General features: G+C 50.2%; 1 protein-coding gene and 1 long non-coding RNA gene across 3 annotated transcripts in view; one reads left to right on the top strand and one right to left on the bottom strand.

Moving 5' to 3' along the window:
• The first annotated feature begins 146 nt into the window (after positions 1 to 146).
• Positions 147 to 13,997, top strand: Kctd21 (potassium channel tetramerization domain containing 21). Its single transcript, XM_087901492.1, has 2 exons — positions 147 to 201; positions 11,224 to 13,997. The coding sequence occupies exon 2, from the start codon at positions 11,253 to 11,255 to the stop codon at positions 12,033 to 12,035; it is 783 nt and encodes a 260-aa protein (XP_087757618.1). The 5' UTR covers positions 147 to 201; positions 11,224 to 11,252; the 3' UTR covers positions 12,036 to 13,997.
• Positions 7,876 to 19,109, bottom strand: part of LOC125400964 (uncharacterized) — a 35,996-nt gene continuing 24,762 nt past the window's right edge. For both annotated transcript variants that reach the window (XR_007232156.3, XR_014999577.2), the window contains 2 exons: positions 8,884 to 9,071; positions 7,876 to 8,429 (listed from right to left, as the gene is read on the bottom strand). This is a non-coding gene — a long non-coding RNA (uncharacterized LOC125400964). The remainder of the gene's footprint in view (positions 8,430 to 8,883; positions 9,072 to 19,109) is intronic.

Here is a 19,109-nt window from a genome sequence, read left to right as displayed (position 1 = left end):
AGTCTCGAGCCGGCTCCCTGAGTTGCCTCCTGGGAGGTGGAGTCCAGGCGGGGGCGCATGGCGCCGCGAGGCTCCACCAGGGGAACTACAAGTCCCGGCGGCCAGCGCGCGGTCCGGGATGCCCCGCCCCTGCCCCCGCCCGGTCCGCCCCCTGCCGAAGCTGCGCTGGCTGGAGGGGAGGCTGCGGAGCGAGGGCTGGAGGTGGGTGCGGTGCGCCGGGGGTGAGGGGGAGCTCGGGACCCAGCAGACGTGTAGTGGGGCCCGCAGGGCACCTGTCCCGCCGTGAATGTCATCTGATGCCGCCTCGATGGTCTCGTCAGTGAAGTGGGGTGGCCCCGCCCTTGGCCGCGGGGGAGGGGCGCGTTTGGTGGTGGGGGGGTGGACGGAGCTACGGGAGAGACGGGGTTGGGGAAGGGCGCTCTGTGGGAGGAGCTTTGGGTGGGTGGGAAGAGGGGCGGGGTCTGCAGATGAGTAGGGGCATCTTGTCTGTCTGATCCCTGAAGGGTCGGGTTGCAGCGCACAGGAGTAGGGTGCTGGGTTGGGTGAAGGGATGTAGGGCGAACCACAGGGATGACAGGGACCCCCTCCCAGCTCTGGCCACCCCAGGGCGTGTAGTTGAGCTGTGGGCCCGTGGATGGACACAACGCCGTTCTTTCCATGTGACTAAGAAATAAAAAGCCCATCCTTGGTGCTCAGTGCGTCACACACAAAACTCAGTCGACTCTCGCATCCCGCAAAGGCTTCGCCTCATCCATTTCTAGTTGAGGAACACGGGTGACAAGTTACTCACCGCAAACGCCTTCAACGACCCTGCCTTTTTCTGCAGGCCAGGGAAACAGGTTGGGTCTGGGGTAGTTAGTGTAAAGAAATAAACCTTCTGATCTACCCTGCCAAAGTTGTGCTTCAGGTCGAGTTCCCTCAGCTCCTCCACGCACAGAGCTAGGAGGCAACCCCCTACGGTGTCTTCAGGCTGGAGGAATTTGCAAGCCCTTTGTTTCTCATTGTCACTAATGCCAGGCGTGGAAAGTCCACGGGAAGAGAAAGGAGGTGGTTACTCGACAAAGCTGGAGAGCCAGCCAAGATGGCTAAGGAAAGTTCTGCATGGTTGTTGGGAATCTGCACCATCTTTAACAAAGCATCTCTGTACAAGCAGGGAAATCGCATCTGGCTGGGTGCTTGCTTCTTCCAGCTTACTCCCCTCACCTCCCGCTGTGCTGATGGTCTCAAAGTCCAGGGTCCCTTGTGTGAGCTGAGTCTAGGAGGTACCTTTCCTCTCTTGCTAAGTTGGTCCTGTGGCCTCTTACAGGTTGGATACAGCTGTTGGGTGTGCAGGGTGAAGGTGAAGTCTGCCTGACTCTCAACCAAAGTCCATAAGCTGATGACCTAACTGAGTTAGCTGGGGAAGCTGCTAGTTGACCAGTAGGCACTTGGAACGGTGTCATCTTTGAAATGTGCCCAGTGCCCTGCCCACTCCCCTCCACAGTGGAAGTCTTCATTGCCAATCAGCCCAGCAGTCAGAGAGACCTTGTCTCAGGACTTTGATTGATTCCAAACGGAAAATTCAAGTATTTCAAAATGAAGTGTTTTAAAAATATTTGTCTCCAAGGCAGGTAAATAAATATTCCTGTTGGTAAATAAGTCTGTCAGGGAAGGTGAAAATGGTTCAAACTAAACAAAGTAAGGAAAAAAAAGAAAGTGTCCTCTGCTCCCTGCCTCGTCCAGCCTGTTTCAGGGCGCAGGGAGGGCCTTCCCAGCCCACAGAGAGGCCAGCACCTATCTGCTGGTGTTAGCTGTGCTGATGAGCAGATGGTAGGTGCTAGGGGCCAAAGGAGAGGAAGACAGGAATTCCATATGCGAGGCCTGGCAGCGAAATGGGATTTTTCTCTTTGAATTCCTGGTATAGGGGATGGCAGAAGCCAAGTTACAGAGGAAGGAGATGGCCTGCCGTGGCTGGTCTGTAAAGCAGAGCTCCGAGAGCATCTGTTTCTCCAGGCTGAGGTGGCGCACGCCTTAATCCCAGCATTCGGAAGGCAGAGGAGGCAGGTGCATCTCTTGAGTTCCAGGACGGCCGGGACTACATAGAGAAATCCTGTCTTGAGAGAAGGAGAGAGAGAGAGTCTGATTCGCCTGTGAGATTCGTAGAGATGTGCATGTTGACCCATTAGCAGTTGGACATGGCAGCTACAGCAAACTTGACTCCGGCCAAAAACCATACACTGTCCTCGACCCCTAGAGGCCCCACTGGTTCTTACCGCCTGCACTCAACACACTGTGACCATGTAACAGCAGCAGATTCTAGGCTCAGGAGGAAGTGGCAGAAACATTCCCAGGCAGCCATGTCTCAAAGCCTGGAACCCAGTGTGGAAGACAGACAGGCTGTTCCCATGGGACATCTCCCACCCAGCGACTCCGCAAACTCTGGACCTCGCTCACTATCTTAGCCTCCAAATGCCAGACCTCTGACAAGTTCCAAGTACAGCCTGCACTCACCTGCTCATGCTTGGCCACGTTTGCTTCTCTGCAGACAGACACACACGTCTCCCATCTACTTTATCTACAAGCCAGGCTGGGCAGCTTGTCCCTATAGTCCGGGCCGCTCAGGAGACAGGGCGAGAGGATCGCTTGAGCCTGAGAGCTCCAGACTGCGCGGGCAGGGCAGCTTTGAAAGCCTGACACACAAAAGGGGGCAGAAATGGGAAAAGTGAGCCGAGAAGGAGGAAGAGGATGACTATCTCAGCCAGGCATGGTGACACATGCCTGTGATCCCAGCATTTGGGACGCTCAGCAGAAAGATTGCTTCTAGGCCAGCCTGGGGTACATAGTGAGATCCTGTCTAGAGTGGGAAAAAAAACAAAACTTAAATTCTCCGATATGTGCCCGTCTCATAAGAGTGGCATTCTGCTACATAACAGTTACCAAATTAGCAGTTGATACTACATTTTTTTCCAGATTTCCCTTCACTGGAAATCTTGAGTTGTTGCCTTTAGCAATCAGATGCGGTCCCACCCAGCCCATGTACCGCGTTTGTTAGCGTCTCTCTGAACAAATAATTCAATCTGAGAAGAGCCCTCTTACCTTTTATGTATACTTGATTAGTCCACTAGTGATTGGATCCTGGCTATTTTTGTTTCTGCCTTTTTGGTAATGTGTACTTCTGATTCCATCACTCTAGAAAGCAGATATCAGGGGCCTCTAGGAGGCATTTGATTAGTAGTTAATATCATGACAGTATGATGTCTCCATGGCAACAGGGAAAATGTAACACAATTCTCTAGACCAGAGGATCTCAACTGGGGGTCTTGACCTGCTTTGGGGGCTGAATGACCGTTTCCTGGGGTCACCTAAGACCATCAGGAAACACATATTCACATTACGGTTCATAACAGTAGCAAAATTATAGTTACGATGTAGCCATGAAGATACTTTATTGGCGGGGTCACCACAACATGAGGAGCGATATTGAAGGGCCACAGCATTAGGATGGTTGAGAACCTCCGCCCTAGATTGCATTCCTTCCATCCACACCCATTCATGACCTTTGCCTGAACTGTAACATGGAAGGAAAGCTGCAAAACAGTATTTTTCTAATTCTTCTATTCCTTCTGCATTAGTTGACGTTCATTTGGGGTGGAAGAGTAGGTTGAGACAGGGTCTCCTGTAGACCAGGCTGGCCTAGACTTCTGCTCTCCCTCCCAAGTGCTGGGGAAACAGGCCTATATCCCTGTGATGTTAGTGCTCATTGTCCACGAGATAGAAACTAGAATCACCTTGGAGGTGGGCTTCTGGTCATGCCATGGGAGATTATCTGGATTATTTTCGTTGTGACCAAGGCAATTTAAGAGTTTGTTTGAGTCTGTCCAGAGGACTCAGAGTCCATCTTGGCAGTAGGAACAGCTGAGAACTCACATCTTGAACTGCAAGTCGGAAGCAGGGCAGATCACCAGAGAATGGTGCATGACTCCTAAAACCTCAAAGCCCGCCCCCAGTGACATTTTATTCCCCCAGCCAGGTCAGGCCTCCCAACCCTACCCAAACACAACCACCAACTGGAAAACAAGTATTCAAACCTCCGAGTCTACTGCGGACATTCTCACTCCAACTACCACAAGACTCAGCTTTTCAGTTTCTTCAAGACAGGGTCTCACTATGTGGCCTTAGCCCTACTGGTCCCTGTCCTGACCTGTGCCTTATGGATTACGGTGCTGCCATCTCCTGGTTAGATGCCTGTGGTTGGCCCAGAGAGGGAGTGAGGCTGGGGTTTTGGTTTTTATTTTATTTTGTTGTTGCTGTTTTGTTTTGCTTTTTCCTGCGTTTTAAGTGATGGGGCAAACCTTCATTAGAGAACTACTCATTCACACACAGGAACTTCCATTTCCTGATTCCATTTGCTGGCCTTGAAAGACCTGGGTTGCTGGGGAAAGGCTCAATGGACCTGCATTGTGCAGGTGCTGTTTGTCATCCTAGGACTTTGTCCCCCTGTCCTCGGGCGTAAGTGGACAGAACTCCAAGCTGGTGTACGCAGAGCATGTAGTCGTGGGCATCTTTGCCTTCACTGTGTGCCGGGGAGTACGTTCATCCTGTGATAGAGGAAAGTGAGAAGTGTGAGGTTCAGGATCGGATTCAGATCTCAGCTCCTCCCCTGACTAGATACGATCTACCCTCTCTGAGCCTCAGTTTCCCCCATCTACAACCTGGAGGGCATGAGAGTATTGTAGGAAAGAAAAATGGGTCTCAGATGCCCAGGACAGCTAAAGCAGACGAACAGGAGAAAGCCCATTTTGGTTAGCGTGTGCACATTTGGGAGTCCACAGATAATGAGGCTCCAAGAATTTGTGATTAAGTTTATACGGCATCCTGGACTAGAGAAAGGAGGAGGAGCTTGAGCTTCTGACAGTGGTAGGGAATTATGGGGGAGTGGGGAGAGGAAATGCGTAATGAATATGGGTTAGCTTCTTACACAGATGAAAGTCTCAGGTGACCACAGCCATCTCTGAGTGGCTCCCTTCTCGGTCCTAATGAGTTTCCTGTGCACTTGCAGCCCCCCTTTCTACAAGGACATCTGTCCGGAGCTGCTCCGACATCCACACTTTCTCAAGATAACTAAACAGTCCATATGCCTAAGGGGACACAGCGTGTTCTGGGCATGCCGTGTTGAGGGTGGTGTGTCCTGGACCCCCTCAACGTGTGCCTATAAAGGTGTGGAGGAAATCACTTAGCACCACAGACGCGGTGTTAAAGTAGGGCTGAGGATGTAGCGCGGGAGTAGAGACTCTTGCATTCCCAAGGTCGGGGGTTTTATCTCCCACGATACAAAACACGAGCCAGGCACTGGTGGCACGTGCCTTTAATCCCAGCACTCAGGAGGCAAAGGCAGGCAGATCTCTGTGAGTTAAAGGCCAGCCTAGCCTGGTGTACAGAATGAGTTCCAAGACTGCCAGGGCTGTATAGAGAAACCCTGTCTACAAAAACAAAAACAAAGCAAAACAGGAAAAAAAATGTAAAAAAAAAAAAAATATATATATATATATATATATGAATGCTGAGGACGGAGCTCAGTGACAGATACGTGCCTGACACGCATGAGATCCTAGACTGATCACCACCACCAAACGTGGAAGAAATTAATTAAAACGAGTAAAGAGTTACCAAGTGTTAGGTGAGGCCCAGCAACAGGCGGCAGCTGCTGGCTCGCCAAGCAGTTCGCAGAGTGATGTTTAACAAGATGCTTCAAGAGGTTTCAGACTTTTTGAGGCTGCTAATGCCTCTGTTGCTTATGGCTCTCGTTCCAGTCTCTCTGTCTGTAGTGTTAGGCTTGGAAACACTGCACGTATTTGGGAGATGCTCCTGAGCTATACGACTCAACCCTTAAGCACTGCTTTCTGGGCTGGAGAGGTGGCTCAGTGGTTAAGAGCACTGGCTGCTCTTCCAGAGGTCCTGAGTTCAATTCCCAGCAACTGCATGGTGATTCTTAACCATCTTCAGTGGGATCTTATACCCTCTTCTGGAATAAAGGTGTATGTGCAGATAGAGCACTCTTATGCATAAAATAAATAAATAAAATACAAAAGAGAAAAAAAAAGTACTATTTTCTGAACTCGGGGCCTGAGATGCCAGGCAAGTCCTCTACCACTGACCTTCACCCTTACCCCATCTGAACCCCAGTTCTACTGCTGTGAAGAGGAACCATCACCAAGGCAACACTTATTTATTTATTTTTGATTTTTCAAGGCAGGGTTTCTCTGTGTAGCCCTGGCTGTCATCCTGGAACTCACCCCGTAGACCAGACTGACCTCGAACTCACAGGGATCCCAAGTGCTGGGTTGAAAGGCATGTGCCACCACCACCTGGCCCTGGCTTGAAACCTCGTTCCCACCCAACTAACACACTTCGTCCAGAAGGCCTCACCTTCTAGTCCTGGCAATCCTTTCAAACACTTCTACTCTGTAAATATTCAATATCTGACTAAATATTCAAATATGTGAGCCTAGGGGAGTCATTCTCATTCAATACACACACACACACCCAAAAAACCACTACCCTGTACTCCTACACCATGCATGCCTGCATGCCACCACGCTCCCCAAGATGATAATAGACTGAACCTCTGGAGTTGTAAGGGAGCCCCAATTAAGTGTTTTCCTTAGAAGAGCTGCTGTGGTCATGGTGTCTCCGCACAGCAGTAGAAAACCCTAAGACAGAAGTCGGAAGCAGGAGTCAGGTTGTGCTGTGATAGGCCTGACCATGTGCTTGTTTGGAGGAATTTGGACTTTGGTACTTTGGGTTATGAAAACAGTGGAATGCTTTAAGCACTGCTTAAGGGCCATGCTTGTAGGAACATGGAAGACAGAGGTGCTAAGAGTCATTTGAACTGCTGGGGGCTCACTCTGGAGGTTTCAGAGAAGAATTTTACTATGTTGCCTACAGATCGTGCGTGTGATATTTTGGTGAAGAAGACAGCTGTCTTTTGCCCTTGTCTGAAAATTCTGCCTCAGACTAAAGTGAAGAATTTTGAATTAATTTCATTAGCAGGGGAAATCTCAAAACAGCCTAGTATAGACTCCGTCATGTGGTTTTTAGTGGTCGCTTTAATGAGAATTCATAATGAAAAGGAGCAAGCTGAGCAGGGTGAATTACAAAATGTAAGTTTTAAAGAGAAAAAGAGCACCAGGAAGTGGAATAAAGCTAAATTCTGTGTTCAAGGAGATAAACAGATTAAGAAATGGGATAAAGGGAGTGGTGACCTTAGGGTGACCCCACCCAGCTAAGTGTCCTACTAGTGAAAAGAAACTGAAGAAAAACTTGGAGCAGGGTGTAGTGGGTCACACCTTTAATCCCAGCACTGAGGAGACAGAAGCTGGCGGATCTCTGAGTTTGAGGCCAGCCTGGTCTAAAGAGCAAGTTCAAAGACAACCAAACCTAGGCAGTGAAATACAGAAAACTGGTGAAGATGTAATGAAGGAGGGAACCATGTTCCAGCCCTGGCAAGCAGCAGAACTTGGCAGCTTCAGGTGTGTGTCAAGGGCATCCCTGGGAGACCTAGTTAGAGGTCATTGCACGAAGCTGTGAAGGTAAAGTCTGGATCGCCTTGGAGAACCCAAGGTGTTATAGATGCCAGAATCACGGGATACCTGCCGAGGAGAGCTGCCAACAGGGAGTGAAACCAGCCCAAGAGAGAGAAGTATGCTGCCGTCAACAGCAAAGCTGAATGGAGCTGGAGATCTGGAGAGTGCTTTGATATCAGACGTGGAGATGCAGAGTCTGGAGTTTGCCCAGCTGGTTTTCAGTATTACTTTGATCTAGTATTTCCTTGCTGTTAAGTTTTTGTCTTAAACAACCAACCTCTCCACTAACACAAATAATCCCCATTGGACCAAATTAAAAGATACCCAGGTTTAATGGATGACAATACTCCTGGGTGGCCCCTGGGAGAACACAGAGAGGGGAAGAAGGAAAAGGGGAGACCATGTGTTCATTCTCTGGGGGGAAGTTTAAATAGCCTATGGGAGTGGTCTTGACCCTCCCTGGGGAGGGGTCATCTTTTGGTGGCTTTCTCAGAGGTGGTGTTTGGACTGAGGCAACTCCCAGGGGAGGGAGCTTGGAATGGAGTTTTCCACCCAGCATTCTGAAAATGGATGCCAGGGGCTGGGGTGAAGCCCCCAACTAATAATCCAGACTTTTTGTATAAAGGGGTGTTAGGGAGCTGAGGTGATGCTTTTAACCAAGCATTTCCGATTTTCTTTGGATAAAGGTGCACAGACTCAAGTCTGGCTACTTCCTACAGGCATGGGGTATGGGGTGACATGGGAGAGGGAAGAGCTGGGAGTTGGTGGGTTCACGCTCAGCGAGAGGTGTGGCTACAGATGCATCCGGTTTGCTGTCATCCTGGAGACTTCAGGCAAGTTGATCTTGGCCCAGACAACAGGAGTGACCTGTAAAATGGGTGGGGTTAAAATAGTCTCTGGAGACTGTCAGTTTTTACCAGACCTGATTTCTTGATAAAGCAGCAGAACTTTTTTCCTTTTTGAACCTGTAGATCTATAAGGCAACTGGAACATTAAAGGGAATTGAGAACTCTAAATTTTTAAAGATACACCTGTTAATCCTGGACTATGAAGCCTGTTAAAGAAGCACACCTGTCTGTATTTAGCAGGAAACTTAACAAATGAGATAATGAGCTACCAGTAGCTAAAGTCATTAAATGCTATTAGACAGATCTAAAGAGGGATAAATGGGCAGAAATGAGACAGCTTTTTTAGCTACACAGGCAATCCCAAGTCTCTCTTTAGTTCTTGGAGAACACCAGCCTCAGAAGCAGTGCTTGCTGTTAGCTGCTGAGTACAAGAGGCTGGAAGGTTTTCCTGTTGGGGAGAAGATTTAGTCTACCTGTCTTGGCAGGATGAGATGATCAAATCCCCTGGTGTAGCGTCCAGGAAGCTGAAGGGGTGGAAGGGCACTTTTTGCTGTGTGGGTGGCTTTGCCATACCCAAAGTCAGGCCTCAAGGCAGAAGGTCTTTTTGCAACCACGCATCTTCTTAGAGGAGCTATAGGATGTTGCAGGAGCTGGCATGTCTCTGTGATAGAAATTCTTTTGTTAAATGCCATACTCTCAGATCTGTAAAGACACTTGAGAATTGGGCATCATTACCTGTTATATTTAAACTAAACATATGAGTTAAATTTAGACATGTATTTTACCCAGTTAGTTACAGCTTACCAATGCTAGTAAATGCAAGAAGATTGAAAGGAATATTTTAAAAAGTCAAAGAATGATAGCACATGTGGGCACTCTTACCCAAGATGGCGGTGAGGTCAAAATGGAGGTTACCCATGTGTTTGTATTTTTTCAGAGCTGCTGTAATCTGGAGTTAAAAGTTTTACAGATCTTAAAACACACACATATACACAGAGAGAAATAAGACAAGCAGAGACATAAAACAAGCATGCTGTGAAAATGAACACACATGCGTACAGAGACATAAATCAAGTATACCATGGAGACACCCCTGCCTGACTCAGCTGTGTGTCCCAAACACCCTTCCCAGCTGCTGCTAACAAAGCTGACCACCCCTTCTGCGGCTGCTTGCCACCCAGCTCTATTGGATCTCCCCAATGTCTCACAGCCCATCTGCTCCATGTTTCTGCCAAGAGTTTTGTAACTTCATCGTGGGCTGGTTCCTCTTCAGACACTCCAGATGGCGAATGCTTGTCTGCAGTATCAAAATGCCCCCATTAGACTGATGGGCAAAGCAGCTGGGCATCTTTGTCCACCCTGGCCCCATCCCTGGAGAGAAAGGGGGTCCCAATGGAGAAGGGTGCTGCCTCCACTGGCCCCACCCCCGTGGACCTGTATGCTTAGCAGGATGTTTCTCGTGCCCGGATTCGTCTCTCCCAGCTCTTCATGAATCTGTCCAGCACACCTTCCCTGCCTGTGGTCTGCCCTCCCCCACGCTCCCACCAGCATAGGTTCTTCTGTAGGGCAATACTGAGGCTTATTTCTCTCAGTGTCCCCACCTCCACTGTCAGGATGTCACTGCTGATTCCATTCTGTTTCCTGTAGAAGCCGAGTGGGTGTAGCTCATGCTCTCAAGAACCTTAAAAAAGTGTTAGATCCAGGACTTCCAGTTAGAGGAGGCCAATGCCCTAGATGCTGGAGGCTGGGAGGCAGTGAGGGTGTTTTTATCGTCTTTCAAAAACATTTTACTTATTTTTATTTGATATGTATGAATATTCTGCCTGCCATGTCTGCCTGTGCACCACATGCACACAGTGCCCTTGTGGGCCAGAGGAGGGTGTCAGAACCTCTGGAATAGGAGTTACAGTTAGTTGTTAGCAGTCGTGTGGGTGCTGAGAATTGAACCCTGGTCCTTGGCAAGAGCAGTGAATGCTCTGTCTGCTGAGCCATCTCTGACCAAGGGTGTTTTAATAAAGGAGTGCGGAGACCAGTGCAGCTCTGCAGTCAGCTTCAGGCTAAGGACCGAGAAGAGCATCTCCATGGCGGAGTGGCTGGGCGTGGGGGAGGGGAAGCCAGTGGTCCAGAGTAGCTCTGCAGACAGGTGGAGATGGCACCAGTTACAATTATTTGTAAACTGGAAGAGGAAAATAGTTCATTTCAGATCAGCGCCGATACGTGAGAATACTGAGCCCAGTCACAAAGCATCGGTTAAGGGCCTCACAGAATGACCTTGAATCATTTACAAATTTTTCTTTCACAAAGAAAGGACCTTGAATTTGAATCTTGCCAAAGCGTTCACTTCTCTAAGCCAGGAATAAGTCCTGGCCCAGATGCCCTTGTCCACAGGGACGAATGATGACACCGTCTTTGTCCAAAGATGATAGGCCTGTTATGTATGCAAATTAATATTTATAAAATAATTCAGGGAGCTCTTAGCCCAGACATGTGTTCCTTTCGTCCACAGACCAGTGACTCTGTAGCCTTACTGAACTTCTGAAATCACCAAGGAGGCTTTTCCAAAACTTGTTATGCGTTCTAGGACACGGGTGTCAGAGTGTGTGTGTGTGTGCACATGTGTGCGTTATTCTTCCCTTGTGAGTCTAATGTGCAGCAGTTATCAGCCATGCATCAGGCATCAATACATTTCACCCTCAGTGGAGGCTTGACCTGTAATTAGGAGTTAAGGAGTGTGACTACGCAGATATGGTTAGATCATAATTTAATTTTTATTTTAATTTACTAATTTAGAATTTTTCATTTTACACACCCAGAACTGTTTCCAGGCACCTGGCCTCCTACCATGTCTGACCCCATTACACTGAATGTCGGAGGAAAGCTCTACACCACCTCCCTGGCCACCTTGACCAGCTTCCCAGACTCCATGCTGGGCGCCATGTTCAGCGGGAAGATACCCACCAAGAAGGACAGCCAGGGCAACTGCTTCATCGACCGCGATGGCAAAGTGTTCCGCTATATCCTCAACTTCCTGCGGACCTCCCACCTGGACCTGCCGGAGGACTTCCAGGAGATGGGCCTGCTCCGCAGGGAAGCCGACTTCTACCAGGTGCAGCCCCTGATCGAGGCCCTGCAGGAGAAGGAGGTGGAGCTCTCCAAGGCCGAGAAGAATGCCATGCTCAACATCACCCTGAAGCAGCGCGTGCAGACGGTCCACTTCACCGTGCGGGAGGCGCCGCAGATCTACAGCCTGTCCTCCTCCAGCATGGAGGTGTTCAACGCCAACATCTTCAGCACCTCCTGCCTCTTCCTCAAGCTCCTGGGCTCCAAGCTCTTCTACTGCTCCAACGGCAACCTCTCCTCCATCACCAGCCACTTGCAGGACCCCAACCACCTCACTCTGGACTGGGTGGCCAATGTGGAGGGCCTCCCGGAGGAAGAGTACACCAAGCAGAACCTCAAAAGGCTGTGGGTGGTGCCCGCCAACAAGCAGATCAACAGCTTCCAGGTCTTCGTGGAGGAGGTGCTGAAAATCGCCCTGAGCGATGGATTCTGCATCGACTCTTCCCACCCGCACGCTCTGGACTTCATGAACAATAAGATCATCAGGTTGATACGGTACAGGTAGAAAGTCCCCCACCACCACACCACACGGGGGAGGAGTCGGCCTGGCTTTGAGGAGTGTCTCACCAGGCACGAGGCAGGGGACCTACACTAATCTGTATTAATTGCATAGCAGGGCTTGATTCCGCATGATGAAGTCCACCTTCGGGAATCCACGTGTCCTCCAAACGAAACCACCTTTTCTTGCCATGTTGATCTTTACTATGACAAGTGAAAAGTCAGCTGATGCACACAGGAGGCGCCCACAGGACGACCCTCTGGCCAGGACAAAGGAGGAGCAGTGTGCTCAATACCCCAGTTGGTGCCTCGCTTCCCCATCTCCAGAGAGAGCCCTGGCTGCTGATGGGGAGGGTGGGAACCAGGGGCTCCTTTGCGTTTCCTAGGACGTAACTTGTGCGGCGAATCCCGTCACACCTGCTCCTTGTTTGGGTGGTGCGGAATGCCGTATGTTCCCGGAACCCTTTGTGATTCCACTCAGGGAGAAAGTTGAGCTGGGCTGTGGCCTAGAGGACGTGTGTCCGGGCTCCAGCAGGAGGGAACGGCCCTCCTAAAGAGGATGGATGAAGGGTCCTTGGCTTCAGAAACTGGGCGCTTTCCCTGCAAAGATGTTATAGTATTGGAGTCAGGATGATGAAAGACCCGTCACGATCCTGCCCATGTCTTGACTTCCCTAGCCCTTTTCCCGTGAATTGGAAGAGTCACTCAACAGTCAGTTAAACCAATATATTCTGGACTCTCAGGGTTGGAAAATAATCCAGAAGCTTTTAGTTCTTCCCCTTCTCTAGGACACCCCAGTACGTCTGGGGACGAGTGCCTCTCCTTGAGTACCTGCAAGGGATCACGTGTGCCAGCTTGCATACACCTGGTGACGGAAAGCTCACTCCCCAGGGCAGCTCCTCCCAAGGTTGAGCTGGTTATCAGGAAGTCCTTTCAGCGTTGACAGTCTGTCCTGCTAGGTCTTCCTCTTCGCACGGATGTGCGTCCTTGCTTTGACTAGACACTTTGACGGTACCATTACCCAGAACTCAGCTTCCCTTTGCAGTTTATCATTAGCAAAATTAGCTCCTGTCTATCCTTGTTTATGGCCCCCAGGTCATCAGCCTTCCCCACCAGCATGGCTAAGCATGCTCCTGATCACCGCTGACTGGGGAGATCTGGGGTTTTGGAACACAGTGTTTGGCAAGGAGTACAGCTCTGTACCACCAGAGTGCCCTGGAGTGAGTGTCCAGCCCTTACCACTCCTCCTAAGAAAGCAGCCTTCCCCGTCATAACTACCTATGGGCGTCCCGGGGACACATTAAGGGCAAGAAACGCTAGGCTGCTACTCCTCAACGGGAGCCGCACATTGTGAGTCATCCCTGAAGTGACTATAGCTTCGAGTCCCGGAATCTTCCCCGCTGGAGACACGCGCCAGTCACAGCCAGGGAAGCCTGGAACAGGATCCAGGGGTGGACGGAGCAAAGGGTTTCCATGGTTACACCTGTGCCTGAGGAGCCTTCATAGTTATAGGCAAAACCTGGTCCTGAGGCAAGAAAGGCCTTTCCCTGCCTTCAGCGGGAGCTGGTGGGAGCCTGCGGGAGCCAGGAGTCTCCCAGTGGCTGTGGAGCCACTGCACCAGTGGTCCTCGAGAAAGTTCTTCAGAGAGCACAATCCGGACAACAGAAGCTGTGATCATAGTCAAATAAGTCAAGGGGGGGAAAACCCTCCGAAATCAACACTGCCCCCCCTTTTTTTCTTCATCTGTTTGGTGCTTCCTAATTCAACAGCTTGACCTTAGAGCAAGTGCAGAGCCTGTGAAGCCACTAACACTCTGTGTGACTCTGCAGGTCACTCACCTCACTGAGCCACCTCCATTTCTTCATCCGCGAAATGGGCGTAGAGTACCACATAACCCTACCTACCTCACAGGACTGTTGTGAGGAGCACACGAATAACAAATGTGAGAATAAACGATACATGACAGTTACTTTGTGTCTGCTTCCAAAGGGGGACAGGTCTTAAATAAGATGGACCCAGGCTGGAATTGGCTCCATTGCTTACTGTTAGATCCCTGGCCCTGACTGAGTTCCTCTGATTTGTTTCCTCACTGGGTTAACACCCCTGCCCCAAGTGCCTTAAAGGAGTTGGTAGGATTTCCAGCTGGTCCTGGAACACAGCTCAGCCAATGCTGTTGTCTCTCAGTAGGCACTTAGCTAACCAGCCTGGAAATCAGCTGTGCCCCTGCCGCGGGAATGTGGCGTAGCCTTACGGATGATGGAAAGTGGGTTAGCCCTTGATGGAATTGACAGGCGTGCACTAAGGGTCGGCAGAAGTGTGCTGAGGGCGGGTGCACCTCCCACATGGCCGCTGCGGGGGGCAGGGGGGTGGAATGATGGGGACAGGCTCACAGGTGAGGTCAGCCAGCGGCCCGGCGGCGAAGGTGAGAGAGGAGGAGCCCGAGCAGTGTGGGCGGTGCCATCTCCAAGGATGTGGGAGTGGGGCAGGAGCAGGGGTGGGCTGTTCTGAGCCCCTCACCCCCAGAGGGAGCTCACCCGTAGTCAGCTGAGCGCTACCGCTGCTGAGGCGGCAGCCCTGTAGGCTCTCTGTTCCCTTAGATGCAGCACACGGTCAGAAGGGGTGCCGATGGGATGCACCTGAATGACCACTGCGTGAGGCCTGCCCCCAGTGAAGGACAGCAGCGGCTGCCTCCTGAGGTACCATTCTGTCACCTGACACCCTCAGTGCGGCCCAGATTCGGCCATCCCCATAATATTTTATTAGTCACTGTGTGGCCTGAATCGCAGCATTTATTAGAATTTACCCAGTGCCAGCTTCCTTTCATGAATTATTCCCAACAGGCTCTGTGAAGGGGGTGGGGGTTAGCCAAGGTCAGCTCGTGGCCGGAGCGCCACCCCTCCTTCCCTGGACTGCAGTCCACACTGACCATCTGTGTCTGCCTAGGCGTCCAGGGGCTCGGGACTGGTGGCAGTGGTTGGCAGGGACACGAAGCCACATAATCATTTCCCAGAGCGAAACAAAAACCTTAATAACGGGCCTATCAGAGGGAGACCTCTAACAACTCCATCTGCCCAGCCAGCTGGGTGCCCTCAGTCTCCTTCAGAACCTCTGGGTCAGTGTAGCACGGGCCGAGCAGGCGCAGGTAGCCTGGTGACAGAGTCGGAGCCCAGAGGATCACTGCGCACCCATAGCTCCCGGGTCCCACCCGAACCAAGGTGACCAAACAGCTCTGAAAGTGGTGCTGTCTGCCAGTCTCATGGGCAGTGGGTCTGAACCTTGCAAATCTGACCTTCGCCCCTGCCCTCAGTTCCCAGGGCTCTTCTAAGCCTCTGCTACCATTTTCCGGTTAGCTGGGTAGCCTAGAGTTCTCCAAACCCGGCTCTCTGTTATGTGAGTCCCCCGCCCCCCAACACACACACACTCTGCCTTATAAAGGCGACTGTAGAGGATGCTCTTGCCCTTCCTACCACCTGAGAGCACAGAGAAAACATGGCCCTGTGTGAGCAGGGGATGAGCAGCTAGCTACACCTTGGATGATGAATCCCCCAAAGGTCCATGAATTAAAGGCTAGCTTCCCAGGATGGAGCTGAGTGGTGGGAGGTCCTTAGCTCACTGAAAATAACCGTGGGTCTATCTCTCTCTATAAGTCTGTCTGTCTGTCTTAGTTAGCGTTTCTGTTGCTGTGAAGAGACATCGTGACCATGGCAACTCTTATAAAGGAAGACATTTAATTGGGGCTGGCTTACAATTAAGAGGTTTAGTTCACGATCATCATAGTAGGAAGCATGGTAGCATGCAGGCAGATATGGTGCCGGAGAGGGAGCCGAGAGTTCAACATCTGGATCCGCAGGCAGCAGGAAGAGACAGAGAGACACTAAGCCTGGCTTGAGCATCTGAAACCTCAAAGCCCACTGTCTTCCTCCAACAAGGCCATGCCTCCTAATAGTGTCTCTGAGAACCTATGGGAACCGTTTTTATTGAAACCACCACCCCATTTATCTTCTCTTCCTTCCTGACTCGGGGTATGACTCTCCGCTCTGACATGTACTCCTCCCGTGATAAAGCACCCTCACCACAAGCCCCACAGTAAGGAAACTTTGAGACAAGAGCTTGCTATGTAGCCCAAGTTGACCTCTAATTCAATATAAGCCTCGGCTTGCCTCCAAGTGACAATCTCCCTGCCTTAGCATCCTGTGTGCCAGGATTATACAACTGTACCACCACATCCAGTCTAAAGAAACTTTACTATTGAGGATTGAACCCAGGGCATCACACATGCTAGGCAAACACCCCACCACTAGGCTATCTCCCTGACTACAAAACCTCTGTCATAATCTCTCTTCATAAGAACTTATAGCCGATATTGTTTACGACCATGGAAAGCTGATGTAATAATGCATAGTGTATCAACAGGTATTTAATGACCTTGTACCTTGTTCTTGGACTTAGCAGCCTCCAAAACTGAGAAACCATTTTTTATCATTCATGGACTGTCTCAAGTACACACGAAGTACGCATAAAGCCCTAGATTCTATCCTCAGCACAAAATTTTTTCTATTATTTATAAATCATTCTGTTTATTATATTCTCCCAACCAAACTCTGACATTTGAAAGCTCTGTTAAACAATATGCCAGTCCCAGAGACAAAATATAAAGTCCACACATCCATCCTTGGGAAGGCTGCAGAGACAGAGCCTCAGGTAAACAAATATGGTGGCCAGTGCTTTGGTGGCTCCAGGTAGCATGGACCTCACAGACAGGACAGCCAGCTTAGCGATGCCCCTCAGAGGATAAATCACTTCACGGTCCACAAAGCATTTGACTTCTCTCTCCTCGTTTACCATCCCAAGAGAAGCTGCATCTAGAGGGCTTTACTTCATAGATGAGGAAACTGAGGAACACGAAGGTGAAATGGCTTGCCTGCAAGTAGGGTGCCCTGCACATAATATGCTCTTAGCTGGGATTACATTTAATTACATAGCATTTAATTTAAGTGGCCAGGTTGGGGCAAACATCGTCCTGGAAATTGATCTGACGCATTTGAAGGTTCTGTCCAGTCAACTGAGGCCAAGGACAGGACAGGCTCCCAAGCGCCAGGACTCGGATCCAACACCTTTCCACCTGGTGTTCCAAATGACCTGGGCCTGAAAGCTTCCTCAGCAAACTGCAACATTACGAATCTGCTCTTCCTTACGAGCCTGCTCTTCCAGTGAAATGTCTTTTTCTAGCCAGAGCTGGAGGGCAAGATGACCTGCTTACCCACAGAAACATTCCAACAGAGCCCAGACAATCCACGTTTGGTCTCTGTCAGGCCGGAGACTGGCCTCTTGTGTTTTCAGCTGCCCTTTCATCCTGTCTGTAACCAAGATGCTGCAAGGTTGATGGAGCCATCGTGTGACTGCATTTTACGCCGTATTTACCAATGTGAAACACGGAACTGCACTAAGTGCTACTAGGGAGGAGAAGCGGCCAGGCAAAAGGGAAGTAACGGGGCAGGTCACACCATGAACTCTCCCATAACTATAGTCAGGGAGCTTTTGTGACAGGGTGTGGTTCAGTCTTCTGAAACCTGGTGTCCCCTGCCTCTTTAACAGGAAACCAGCATAGTCAAGCAAAGCTCCCTGAATGCCCCCAGCAGAACAGGTTCATCTTATTTGACTAATGACAGAGGAAAACCTACTGGGGATGACTAGAATGTGATATTCGTTGGCTATTTTGGGCACAAAATTATAAAAAAACAACAACAACATTATGTTGAAAGCAAACTTGTGACAGGCCACTTAAGACAGAGAAGAACGAGAGCTGGCTTGAAGTCAAGTAGAGGAAGTCTGGACACGGCTCGGCTCACACTGGAGCAAGCAGCACTTGTTCCCTCTCGGTGACTGTGTGCCGTGCCGCAAATATGAATGAAAATGCCTGCAGCCAGGAGGCTGAGAGAGGAAGATTGCGAGGCCAGTCTGTGCTACACGACCAGACCTCAAAAGAAAAAAGAAAAACAAACCTTTTTATCTACTTCAGTGACGATAGAACGAGAGGAGGAAATGCTGCCAGGCGTACGGCCGCCTTCGCCCCACAACGGGCAGAGCTTTCTTATAACAGAGGCGCCTCTATCCCTGTACCCCAGCACACTGCTCCCAGCTGTGGGATGTCCTCAGTTCACATTTGCTGAATGGGTAAATAAATTCCACCACTTAATACATGAGAAATGGCCTAGTCCCTAGCCAGGGAAGGAGGAGCTAAGGCCAGGCTCCGGAACCCCCCCAATCCACTCCCTCCTCCCATGTGTGTGTGCAAAGCCCTCTTCATACGTGAAAGCCTTTCACTTTTCAACCCCTTGGCCAGTGAGTAGTAGCTCTGAAACGAGAACCCAAACAAGCCATAGGTTCATTTCACACACCCACTAAAACTCAGGTGGGGCATCAGCAGTGGTTTTTGATGTCTTTCCCGGCCGCGGATGTGGATAGTTCTGCTGGTGATTATCCTCAGTAAAGCCTAACCCTTTACCAGTCTTCTCGCCTGCTCAACCTGATATGGAATAGCAGCAGAATCTTAGGCCCCAGCCAGATTCCCCAACCTGCTCCCTCTCAGGTGGGCCTTGCTGCCAAGACCCAGAAAACTGGATATATTATCTTTCGTCAATCCAGTACACTTTTTCAAATGCCAGCATCAGTAAAATCAGAATAAAACATAGCAATTACTAGTCCAATAGTCAGTTTCTATTCTTCTATGATAGAACAAAAAATAAACTTGTGTCTTAGAGTTATTGCAGATGAAGGGAAATCCGGCATGGGCGAGCTAGAACACAGTCGCCTAAGTATGTGCGCTGTTTCCCCAGGCCGTCGAGGCTCACTTCCTTTGAATTTACGGTGCCTGGGCAATGATGCTGGCCAACTGTGAGCCACGCAGAAAGGCCTTGTTCGAGGGCTTAAAGACTCCAGGAAAGTAAGAAAATTGCCAGCTGTTGTTTAGGCCACCCAGCCTTAACTGCTTTGCCACAGAAGCCCTGCAAGCACAGAGTGAAGCTGGGAAGCAGCTGAGGGAGAATCGTGCACCCCAGAGCCAAAGAAGGCATCCCTGGAG

This window comes from Myodes glareolus, chromosome 24 (genome assembly GCF_982192425.1).
Source record: "Myodes glareolus chromosome 24, mMyoGla1.1, whole genome shotgun sequence".
Taxonomy (NCBI): Eukaryota; Metazoa; Chordata; class Mammalia; order Rodentia; family Cricetidae; genus Myodes; species Myodes glareolus.
This window is presented reverse-complemented; position numbering and strand designations above follow the sequence as displayed.

What these genes read in the sequence shown, in the direction of transcription:
- Kctd21 (XM_087901492.1), top strand. Translation starts at nt 11,253, where the DNA reads ATGTCTGACCCCATTACACTGAATGTCGGAGGAAAGCTCTACACCACC.